Here is a 12155-nt window from a genome sequence, read left to right as displayed (position 1 = left end):
AAACGCGCCCTTTTCCAAATGTAGTGGTAAGATGTGCAGAGTGCATGATTTATTGATATTGATTTGTATAGTCGTGCATTTATGATCCTGGGTCAGTCTGTAAATACAACTCAGCACGCCGCATTTCTATTCACTGAGTCAGCAGGCTTGCAGCCCCTTAATCCTCCTTTACCTTACTGTGTTGATTGGGTTTGAGTTTTTGGTTTGTGCCTACTATTTGCAATACAGTCTGGATGTGTCACTATTCCTTTACTGTTGTTAATAATCATAAGATGAATGGGGGAGCTGCAGTCATCTTTGAGCTGCTGCTAGATTTGTTTTCCAGGTCTGTGCCTTTGGGATCACTGGACATGACACACATGCTGTTCATTTAACTGGATCTCAGAAAAAGTGAAACCCTAGAGTTTTTGTCTTTGGTAGAGCTTTTGTTATCATGCAGGATGCATTAAATATCTATTACAGTTGTACACATTATATTCTGATTCTTTTTGTTGATTTTTTTTTTTTTTTTTTATGCCACCCCAGCACAGAGAGATGTCTGGTGTGTTTGGGGACGTTTGGACCGTTCCCACATGAATTGTATTTGTTGAGCTGTACCCTGTTAGTTGCTCAGGCTTAATGAAGGCGTTTACATCACTGGTGTTTTGTGGGCAATGTAACACTGTTATCACCATAATGGCAGCTTCAAACTTAACAGGCTAACTTAATTCCTTTATCAAAATAACACTGAAGAGTTGTGTGCTTTGCATTTAAGTGGAGTTGGTTTAGCTTGAGCGATAGCTAAGCAATAATTAAAAAGGATTTGTTATTCCTTTTGTAAAGGGTGCATTTAGCATTATTGTGCTGTATCTTCACTGTGAAAAACATAACAATAAAAGCCTCCCTTAATAATTTCATTTTAATTTACTACAAATGTCTCGTAAATGTTTGTAGTGCAGACCTATGAGACTGGAACCTAGAAATAGATCTGAGGAAAATTGATTTTTGGGTGGCCTACTTGTTCTCTACCAATATAGCCTAGCTCCTGTTTTGCTCAGAAGCTAAATACACCATGTAATTTCATATATAACCTGTAATTCAAATATATAATTTTAAGGACAGTAAGTTTGATTAGTATTCATTTATTTGTGACACATTCTCACATAAAACACTCAAAATGAAATGAAATGTAATATTGTGTACTCTTTCACAGTTCCTGCATTCCACAAGGCTTATATATGCAGTATATGCTAAAAGAGTATGCCATTAATTATGGCCAGCCTTATAAATGCATACATGTGTGATCACAAACCCCTGTGCATGAAGACACTGAGACACAATGAGGTATAAAACAAGTATATTTGATTGGGGTTAATAATTTATTTAGTTTATTATCTAAACAGTGCAGCAATTCATATGTCTCCTTTCCTATCTATAACCAAACTAGTCTGTTTTGCGCTGAACTGCTCCTCCTTTTGTCTCTCGCTTGCGAAATGTCCTTCACAACTAAAAAATAAATTGACCACAGGCCTAAATCTTTTTTAAATGCCTTCTGATGTAAAACAAAGATTGTCATACTATTTGTGACTTTTAGCCAGATAGCAGATTATGTACTGAAACCAAAACGTGGAAAGGGAAGTTCACAGATGAGCCCTACAAAGAGCAATGAACATGTTCATTTTAGTTCACTCTCCTCTGGCTCGACTTAATTAGGAGGCTCCAGGATCTCTTGATTGCCAGTTTTGATACAATTCCTATTGCCTAGCCTGAGGAAGATTATCAAGTATAGAAACCGTATCTCGCCCAAAGGTATAATTGTGTCAAGGAGCTCTATACACAGACTTTTGTAGACTAACGCAGACATTTTCAGTATTACTGAACATGGGTGAGAGATGATGTCATTGTGGCCTCAGAGTTGGTTATCTTGTAACGGTAGGGGGGGAGGTTTGGATGCAGACAGAATAACTTAGACCAAGGTGTATACTCTCAGACTGACAATTTCCAAGGCGACCATTCTGACAGTCTCTGATCAACCCTAGATTTTTTTTTTTTTTTTTTACTTTGAAAGCCATTCTGTGGCTTTTGTCATTGTGGCCTTGCTTAGAAGGTTTGTCAGTTTCCTGTAAATGCTTGAAGTTGAGCGTGTTTTGCAATTGGTTTGAGATCTGCAGGTAGTGGCAATTTAGCCTAAATGCCTGAGTGCCTATCCATACAGCACTTTGAGATGGTGCACCACACAAAAAAAGGCACTTCTAAGAATAAAAATGGACTTCTGTGGTAATTTTATCATGTGAAGTAGATGCTGTGTAGGGGAAGCTCCTAATACCTAGACCAAGACCTAGCTCCTGCCGTAAACCTTCAAGCCTTCATCTTGTTTTCTTTTTCTTCCTTCCTGTTTTTGTTGGTGTATTTGTGTACAGGGTGGGGCACAGTGATCATGACTTTTTCTGTCTGTCTGTGTTTGACATGATGGAGATGAAAGTCCGAGCAGAAATACTGAAGCCAATTCCGGACAGATGCCCCATCACTCATCTCAATGTGTCCTGGCTGTCAAAACAGCGTGAGGATTTATGGCTTCTGTGCCATTGTTATGCATTGCTATATGCTGACCACAAATCAAATAGGTTAAGACTGCTGACATCTAATTGCATTTTTGAATGCATTTAGCGCTTTGTTTAAATGTTTGAGGTAATCATGGGTTTCTTGCCATAATCTTATGTAGCATCCCATGTTGCTACTACACTGATTTGATAATCTGTCCATTCTCTTTGCTCTCTGATAGGTTTTCTTGACTATATTAAATAGGCCAAAAGCTGCTGTGCAGTATTACTATAATCCAGATTCCTAGATTCCTCCTCACTCCCCATGATGCTGAGTTGATGGATTAACTGAAGAGTTTTTTAAGATTTTTTTTATGTCCTGCCATGTTACCTTAGTTTTTGTATTGTTGTGTTTTTCTTTCTGAAATATATTTTGCACACTTCCCTTTTTGGGGAATGTAATTTTTCAAGGAACGATGATTTTATAGATTCTTGCCCAGTGGACATTTTAGATTGTTTAATTGGAGCTTTGCCAGTCCCATCATGCTTTTCCTTAAACAGAGAAGGACAGCTGTAGCACAGTGGTTTTTGATTGTTTCACACATTTCTGAGTTTTGTTCATCAGTTCAGAAGTAGTTTCCTATTTATGTCCTCAATGTAAGTATGACTATCCATGCATGCCCATTGTAGGATGAGTGACGCCTGGTGCAACACACAATGCCTGGACGAATGAGGGTGAGAATAAATAACTATCACTGTTTCAATTACGAGGGTCAACAGTGTGCTAAGTATCCTTTTACACTGTCTGTTAGCAAATTCATTCACACTGTTTCTTTCCATACTGGCAACCAGATAAAGGACTACTAAATGTGAATTTGAAGCAGCTGTTCTAATTCCATTGGGTGAAAGAAAACCCAGAATATGTTTTGGCTTGTTGCTCTCTCCCTCCTGTCATACATTTTGTTTTTCCATAGATTAATATGGAATTTCCATAGTGTGTTTTACAGGTTATTTATCTCATCTAGTAAAGCACCCACTGTGCAAAGTAAAGTTTGTGTGTGACGTTCTGATGTCCTGATGCATTTTTCTTCATTGCTGTGATCGACAGCTTTTCAGAAGGCCAGTGCGGAGCCAAAAGTTAAAATATGACATTGCAGTCTGCTTCAGCAGGCCATGTCCCTCACTCGATCACTCGCTCACTCGCTTCTCGCAGAGGGCTGTGAAGTTGGAAATCGCCCTAGCAGAGGAGTAGTTTCATTACACAGATGGTACAATGAGGCCAAAAATTCGAATTAGAATAATAAAAGTGAAGCATAAACAAGATTAATGTTTATGGTGTTACTTAAGACGTGTTAACACAGGTTTGGCTCCGCTTGTCACAAATTCTACATCTCTGGAAAATCATACCGAGTGTGGCCAGATGCATCGCATTTATTGTCAGTCCAGAGAAATGTCACTCTCAGCCATCACCAGAGAGGTGTCCAAGAAAAACCTATCAGGGTAATATCTTGGCTTCCAAAGGCAGGTTATGCAGCACCAAAGGCGGGGAACCAGATGACTGATATGGGCTATACATTCTGTAAACTGACGGGTTTAAGAAGTTGGAGGAAGTGTTTGATTTAAAGTAGGCTATAATAGGTTTTCAATTATACATATATGTTACGATAACCATTAATTCAAAGTTATACACTCTTTCGGTGCTTGAATTATGGATACTGTCTGTCTTACTGTCTAGCTAGCTAATTATTTATATGCTGTTATAATAATATTGAATGAATATGTGTTAGTGTGTCGTGCCGTGCAAGCCTCAGGCACCGGTTACGATAATGCATGCAAGTGTGTGCTACTTCTGCTCCTTTGTGAAAAAGCTTTGATAAAGAGTCCGTTTCCTCTTCAGTAAAATATTTGATTAAAAAATGTAATACCCTGTTTGCAGAGCAGTATTTTATTTTTTTGCCTCAAAGATGTGGAAGGAAGGAAGTTCACTGCTGTATACGTATTATTAATGTTTTAGCTGGTTTATTTATACTCGTGGTATGTCTGGTGTGCAAGTAAAGGAGCTGTGAAGTTATTGGTGCATATTATATTAAGCTTTGTGTCTGAAGAAGTACTGAGGGAACTATAAAACAAACAAACAAAACTAAGTAATTTTGAAGGAACATAATTTTCAACCTTACTACTAGTAGGCAGTGTGCTCCACAGATTAGTGTCAGTGTGTTGTTATTTCTCCACCCTGGAGGTATTGGGTTTCATTGAATCATGAAACGGCAATGTGGTTAAAAAGAAAAATAAATAAAATCTGGATTAGCAACCCAGTTATGGGATCTTGGATGTATTTAAACCATGTGCAGATTTCAGCTAATTATTTGAATGGACTCCAGCCTGTGCACTAGCAGGCTTTCTGATCATATAATCCCATCAGTGCACGGTGATTGTACAGAAGAGGGGTATGCGAGGACAGGCGCTGGTGAGTGGCTGCTTGATGTTTCCCAAACCGCTGTATCACCAGCTGTGAGGCCCACCACGCAGTGTGTAGCCAGCTGTTTTCCACTTGCTGCACTGCAGTTTGCTGTGTAGCTGGGGTAGAGCACACAGAATAGCGCATGCCTTTGATTGAGCTCTGCCATTCCCCTCACTCACTGTTATTTATTATCTCTTGTCAGCTCCTAATCTCTGGGCTATGCCAAATGCAGTGGCCTTGCATGGTTTGCGCAGAGCTAGAGATTATGAAGAGTTGCAGTCTTTTTGGCTCGTTTCGTCAGCCTAATCTGGAACTGTGATCTGTGGACACAGAATCCCTTGTTACAAGGTGTTGTTTATCTAAGTGGGTTTAATGTAGGCCTATATATGATAAAACAAGGAGTTTAAAGACAAACATTATATATATATATATGATTCTGAAGTCAGGGATGTGTAAACGTAGAGATGTCCAAATTGTGAAAAAGCAGATTTTCCACACCAAATATTATTGCTTCACATATATCCTCTGAACTAATGAACCAAATATTTCCCCAGCCTCCTGGAGGTCTGTATTGTAACAAAAAGAAAAGCTTTCAACACCCAGCAGTTGACTCATTTTGCCAGGTGTACTTTAAAAGCATTGTTGACTACAACCAATATTTCTTGTTGCAATGAGCCTTTTGAGCCTAGTCTTCCCAATTTGATGCGCCGAGATCTAGGCTCATAATGTATTAGACATTTAATTGCATAAAAGAACAGGATACATCGAAGGAGAACTTCAAATACAATATTTTTTCCCTGAAATAAAGGATTACATTTATCTGAATCACTGTAGCTGATGATTTTAGCTAAAGCTGTATTCTCTGAGGCATTGTCAGTGGCCTTGCAAGCACTTGATTCCTCAATGTCGCATTCGGTACTGATAAATGACAATGATAAACTCTTGAAACAAATGGTAAACTATGAAGTCATTGAGGTGCATAGTATTAAAACTATTCAAAATAACTTCACAAAGAACTTACAGTAAAGGTTTTATTATAAACTATGGCCTACATCCTCTTAAGCAATTTTTTTGAAATTGCAAAAAACAACTATGCAGTGTAGATTTGTATAATTGTTTTTGCCAAATTGTTTTTTAATCTTTTTTTAAATGTTTCTTCTAAGCTCTGTTCATTAATGCAATTTTTGTATTCTATAAGATGCCAGATATAGGCATTAATAACTAATATTCAAACAGATCCTTATGACACATTTATTGATTTGCCCACAAGTATTCGTATTTTGTATTTGTTATTTTAGGTTTGTATTTGTAAAATATAAATAACAGTGAATATATTTATTTGCGTTTAATTGTGGCACATTGTTGGATGTGTTTTTAGGAGTGCCAATTTATTACATTCTAAATGAATGAAAATAAAATTTCTTAATTCAGAACAACTCTTTTGTGATCACTTGAATACAAATTGAGCAGTAGGTGAGCAAAATTGACATTGCTGCTGAAATGGTATTTACAAATATTGAAACGAAGGCTTGTTTTGAAGTAGAAAATCCTTAGCTCTATTGTAGACTAAATATCATAAGTATTATTTTTTTAATAGAAGTATCGATTTACGTAATCCCAATTTATGGAAATTCACAATGAAGTGACTGACTGAAATGGGAATAAAGTTTGAAAAATGGAAGTAAAATATCAGAATGGAAATTTGCATATTAATAAAATGAAGAAATTGGAAAATAGTCTACAGACAGTACAGGAGGTCTACAGTTATGCATGATCCATATGAGTTTGTTTAAACCTCCTTTTACTCCTTTTACTCTGTACAGGCTTAAATATGTGTGTACTGAAAGCAATACAAGACATGACAAGATGTTTTGGGAATTCCCCAAATATACACAAACAAAGGAGGAATGTTCATATAATCTGGTTTTGTACTATACAGATAGCAAGACGTGAGATTGGATCAGTGATACACGTCTGTCTCCTTCTTGCATTTCATGTTTTTTCCTTTAGTACTTGTGCCCCATTTTAATAATGCTGTATTTTAACAAAGTTTTCTGCATTACTTATGTGTATGTGTTACATCATACGGCTAAGATATTGATCTGTTGGTACATATCCACTACAGTAAAAGAGTACATATATAGTAGAAGTATGTGTTGTTTTACATATTTGAGTGTAGATTTTGTAACGGGAACATATCCACTGTAAAACAAAAAAATATAGTTTGACGCAATTTTCATTTTACGGAATGTAACCCTTCTGTAAATCAAAGAATCAGTGTAATATAACTGTGTGTTTCCTGGCAGTGTGTCCCTATCCTTCTACAGCTTAATTGAAAGTCAGATAGGAGATGGTTATTACCTGAGATTGATCAAAACGGGAACTTGTTTTAGTGAATGTCTTCACCGTTCAGGAGCAGTGACTGGACATACATCTAGGGCTGTGCTGGTGACAGATATTTATTATCGATATACTGAGGTATTACCATTGCAGTATATCTTAAGCAGTTGGAGGACTCTTCTGTATATTGTTCAATCAAATTGTAGAATTACACAGATACAAAATATTGGTAATATTAACAAATACAAATACACAAACAGAATAAAAGAAAGATTTAAAAGAACAATGTGCAAATGAATTTTTCAAGCATCATAAATAAAAAATCCTGATCTTTGAAAGGAGCATTGGAAATAATACTCTTTAGATTCAAATAAATATTGAAAATAATGTTAATTAATCAGTTTCAGTATTGTTGTTGTTGCTTTTAAGTGTTACAAATATGTTATGTTGTGTGTGGAGGTTCTGTGCCAAAAATACCAACATACTGACTTTGTCTGGTTTAAACAATGATCACATCTGAGTTGCAATGTTTCACTATTCATTTAAAAAACTATTCTTAAATGGAGCCTAAGGTACCCATACATTTGTCACATGCTTTTCATCACCAATAATTAATCACCAACAATAAGTTGCAGACAAGTTTTCTGTTAGAAATCACTACTTAACCTGTGCTAAAAACAAATAGTGCTATAATAAATAACATACAATACATACTCACTTACAAATTGCATAAATAAAACCCCAATATAGCAATTAATAAATCATGAATAACAGATACAGTACATATTCAATTCATTAGCTACATAAATTAAACCAGGTCAATTACCATCTTATTTGGCATTTGTACTCTTCTCAACTCTTTAAATCTCACCCCTTTTTATCGTTAACTCCCGTCTACATAACAGGCTTTCAACAGAAAACTACCGTGCCCAGAATGCACCACTCTATCGGTGTGTTTACATGGTTCATTCACGTTTCTCAGACTTTAGTCATTTGACCATTTAGTCAATGAATGCTCAGACATTCCATGCAGAATGACTAAAGTCTGCTTGTCGCACCCCATGTAAACACACACTTCCTATCATAACAAAACAAAAATAGCATACAATGATTAAAAATAAGATGACTATAATAGGAAAAAAATGTATTTTCCTCCTTAAAAGGCTTTGAGGGATCCAACTTAGAATGACACTTTATTCTCACACGCACTTGCTCATGGAACAGCCACAGCAGGATTCAAATCCCTGTCTATCCCCACAGATTGCCACAGTGCAGCAACCTTACCATATCACTAAAAGACCCTTAGTGAGGCTTCAGAATCACTACAATATTTATATATTTTAAAAAGTGAGGTGGTGTACGGTTTACTGGCACAGCCCTACACACATCTACAGAGAAAAGAGACCAGTGAGTCGCTTGCCCACAGTTCAGAAAGAACATCGTGACCTATATGGGCAGATGACGTTATGTACTTTTAATTCATTTCATTGTATCTTATTAAGTATACAAAACTGATCATGTACGTCGTGGAAACTACAATACAAAAGTCATTATTCTCAAAAAAGTTGTGGTTACACCAAAGGACACTTTTAACATATTAGCTGCATTTATGAATCCATCAATAAATAATAAATTAACAAGATGTCATAAAGCGCTAAATCATATATAAAGTGTGGATGAATATGAAACCAAACCTACTACATGCAAGATTTTTTTCCTTTTCATTTTTAAAAATCTTATCTGTCGTCTGCCCACATACACATTGCTGTGTCCATAAGGGAGTCCCCTCCCAGCTGTTGACTCACAAAGCGGGTATGCTGGAATTAGCAGTTGATCTGTTTGCTTTAATATTTGTGCCTGTAGTGAATGGGAGAGAGCTGGCACCAAGGGCGTCAGGTGTTGTACTGCAGCTGACCTGGATGCAAACTGCTCTGTAATCCTGCGCCTTTCTGCAGACGTGCTGCTCTGGCTGCTGCAAAAGCACACATTCCTTTTAAACGAGGCTGTTCTGGAGATCGTGAGAAGAGTCCTCAATCCTTGAAAACATTTCACTTTTTTTTGAAGGAGTTGGACAGCTGAAAGTACTTGTTTTTTCTGCTTCACTTCAGACTGGAATGGTAAAGCTAGAAAAATATCAATAGTAATATCGGTCACCAACCAGTGCAATAATTCATTGCCTGCTCAGCAGTGACATAGCTATTGCACTACCTGGAGTAATAAATACAGTTCTGTACAGTCTAAGCATATACAACGGTTTGCCAGAACTGTTAAATAAATATGATCCATATAACCTAATACCCATTACAGTACAGTTATCAGACTGATAAATACTCTCCAAAATAGGAAGCAGAACAGATGTTTCTAAATAGTTCCCAGATACCATTTAAAGATATTTCTATTGACCTGGGTCTATAGTATGTAAATATTCTGTTATTCCACACAAGTATAGTTAAATGACATGTCAGTGGGACTAGGGACTAGAGAAAATGAACAACTTGCCATCAACTTTCAACGTTCACCAAACATTTTCCACTACAGCCGCATGATCTAAAAATAGCCACAGAGACAGGATGACTTGAGTTTCCAGTGAAAAGTCTGTGTTTTATAAATGAATGACCTAGGTTTAAAGTAAGTGTGTCTATTTTTCAGGGTCAATTCAGGTTGAGGGCACAAAGAGAACACAATGTTCAGCTGTGCAGCCAGAGAGCTGGAGAAGACTTTCTGCTCTTGTGCCTTTTACTAGGCAATGCAGACAGTCCTGGCTGGTTTTAATCCCGTTTCCTGCAGGATCCTCTTAAAGGAGACCCTCTGCACTTCTGCATTGAGCCAATAAAGAGCTTGCCTTGAGGAGCATCAGCATTTTTTTGTCACGTGTTACAAATTAGACCAAGCTACTTATGAATTTAATTTATTTTATATTTTATTGGATTGATTTGTCTTTGATCCCAGTAAAGTCTGGTTTGATGAAGCAAGAACTACGTGGCTTGAACACACATGTTGAGCAGTAGTGTTAAATAGAGCAGCAAAAGAGTTCAGACCCTTTCTTCAAGTACTGCTGCACAAGAGTTAACTTTGAAGACTCCACTTCTTACACCGAAACTCATTACAGCTGCTCTGCCAGTTTCAGTTCTTCATTTGAATTTGAAACATTAGATGTTCTTGGATATATATGGACTTCCTTTTTATTCTAGTTATGAAAGGTGTAGTTTCACTGGAACTATTTCAATTCTTCATAATTAAAGCCATGAATACTGTTATATCTACTGTGACAGTTCTCCTAAAAGATCTTGGCCTAATCTTACTGATTTGTTTAAAAAAAAAAAAAGTATTTTGTTGTAAATGGAAACACATGGAGACTTGATTGAATAATATTGTTCAAACTAAAAAGACCTGCATTTCCTTGATCAGTATTTTCTTGACTGAAATGCTGTTTCTCTCAGTAGCCGATCCAAAATCTCTGTGGTGCTTGTTTCAGTGAAAAGAGCAGGGATTATTTTGTGCAGACTTTGCTTGGCTGTACAATGTGTGTGTAGCTCAACAGCGTAAGAGTAGTGTGCAAGGAGACGGCCAGCAGATGGAATTTTGTTGTGTTGTTCTGTGGCATCATGATGCAGATAACATGGTAAATGCTTGAGGTGCATATCTTTGCATTGAGGTTTGCTGTCTGTGTCGCACGTGACCCCTGCTGACCCCTGTGATCTTCTGTTTGCAGTGTGCCGAGACTTCGCAGTGTTGGAGGACCATACGCTGGCGCACAGCCTTCAGGAACAGGAAAGTATGTGTCACTCTCTGTCGTTTGCTGTGTTTTATACTGTGGGATTTACATTTGATTTTCATTGGTGTAGCAATTCTGCAACTCCAAATCTAATCTGTGTAGTAAAACGTGTACTTTTAACACATTTTCTGTTAGTTATTGGAAATGACAACCTAGAAGTGATGAGCAGTTTTCCTCACAGTGGAGAGATAAAAGCACTATGGGGTTTTTGTGATTTTCAGACTTTGTCTGATCCTTCTTGCTTTGAGATAACAGGTTTTAGTGGGGGGAGGTTCAGTAAAACGCTGACTGGGTAAGAGCACATTGATTATAAAATGCATAGAATCTTAACAATTAATTGAATTTAGTTGTGAAATACAAGTACAATGTAAGTCTGCATAGCTGTTTAAACTTTTTAGTCGTAACCTTATGTTGAACGTAGCATTTCCTTTTGTATTCACACATTGCCTGGGTGTTGGTCAGGTTGTTTTTTGGAAGATACACTGTGTTAGTGTTTCCTCTGCTGATGTCAAGCTGAAGATCTTTGGAGGAGTTCTAAGCATGTGCTGCCCAGACCAAACTTTTGCCTTGGCCTGGCCTGCCAGACTCAATGAGATGAGAGCAGCACTTGTTCTGTTGGAAGGGTGCAATAAAGTGGAGAACCCTGGGGTGAATCAGATGTTTGGCTGAAAGATCCATTTTGGCTGGGCCTTCATGCCTCTGTAAGCATTTTTTAATGAGATGGAAGGTATGCAGGTCGAAATCAGCTTAGTAGGCTTTTGGACCACAAAATAACAGCAGTACCCTGAAGCCATTACTGGGGAAACTGGCATTTAATCCTGTCTGCATGTGTCTGCAAGGCCTACACTGCCCTTTCTGCAATACAGGAGCTACACCAGCACACCAACTTTTCTTTATGCTTCTGTGGAGAAGTGCCACCTAATTTGCAAAGGCTTCCAGCTGATTTAAGTTATTTTTTAAATAGTTTTTTCTCATGGAAAAAATAGTGCTATACAGGGTAGCACAGGGTAGTCAATTCGTCCCAACGATAATTGGTCCCCGCGACAGTTCGTCTGGCGAG

The 12155-nt window shown here is 37.4% G+C and overlaps 1 protein-coding gene across 3 annotated transcripts in view; it reads left to right on the top strand.

Moving 5' to 3' along the window:
- Positions 1-12155, top strand: part of ccdc50a (coiled-coil domain containing 50a) — a 34600-nt gene that overhangs the window by 1022 nt on the left and 21423 nt on the right. For all 3 annotated transcript variants that reach the window (XM_066709199.1, XM_066709197.1, XM_066709200.1), the window contains exon 2: positions 11033-11095. In XM_066709199.1, coding sequence (XP_066565296.1) covers positions 11033-11095 — 63 coding nt within the window. The remainder of the gene's footprint in view (positions 1-11032; positions 11096-12155) is intronic.

The sequence above is a fragment of the Amia ocellicauda genome, chromosome 7, assembly GCF_036373705.1.
Source record: "Amia ocellicauda isolate fAmiCal2 chromosome 7, fAmiCal2.hap1, whole genome shotgun sequence".
Lineage (NCBI taxonomy): Eukaryota > Metazoa > Chordata > Actinopteri > Amiiformes > Amiidae > Amia > Amia ocellicauda.
This window is presented reverse-complemented; position numbering and strand designations above follow the sequence as displayed.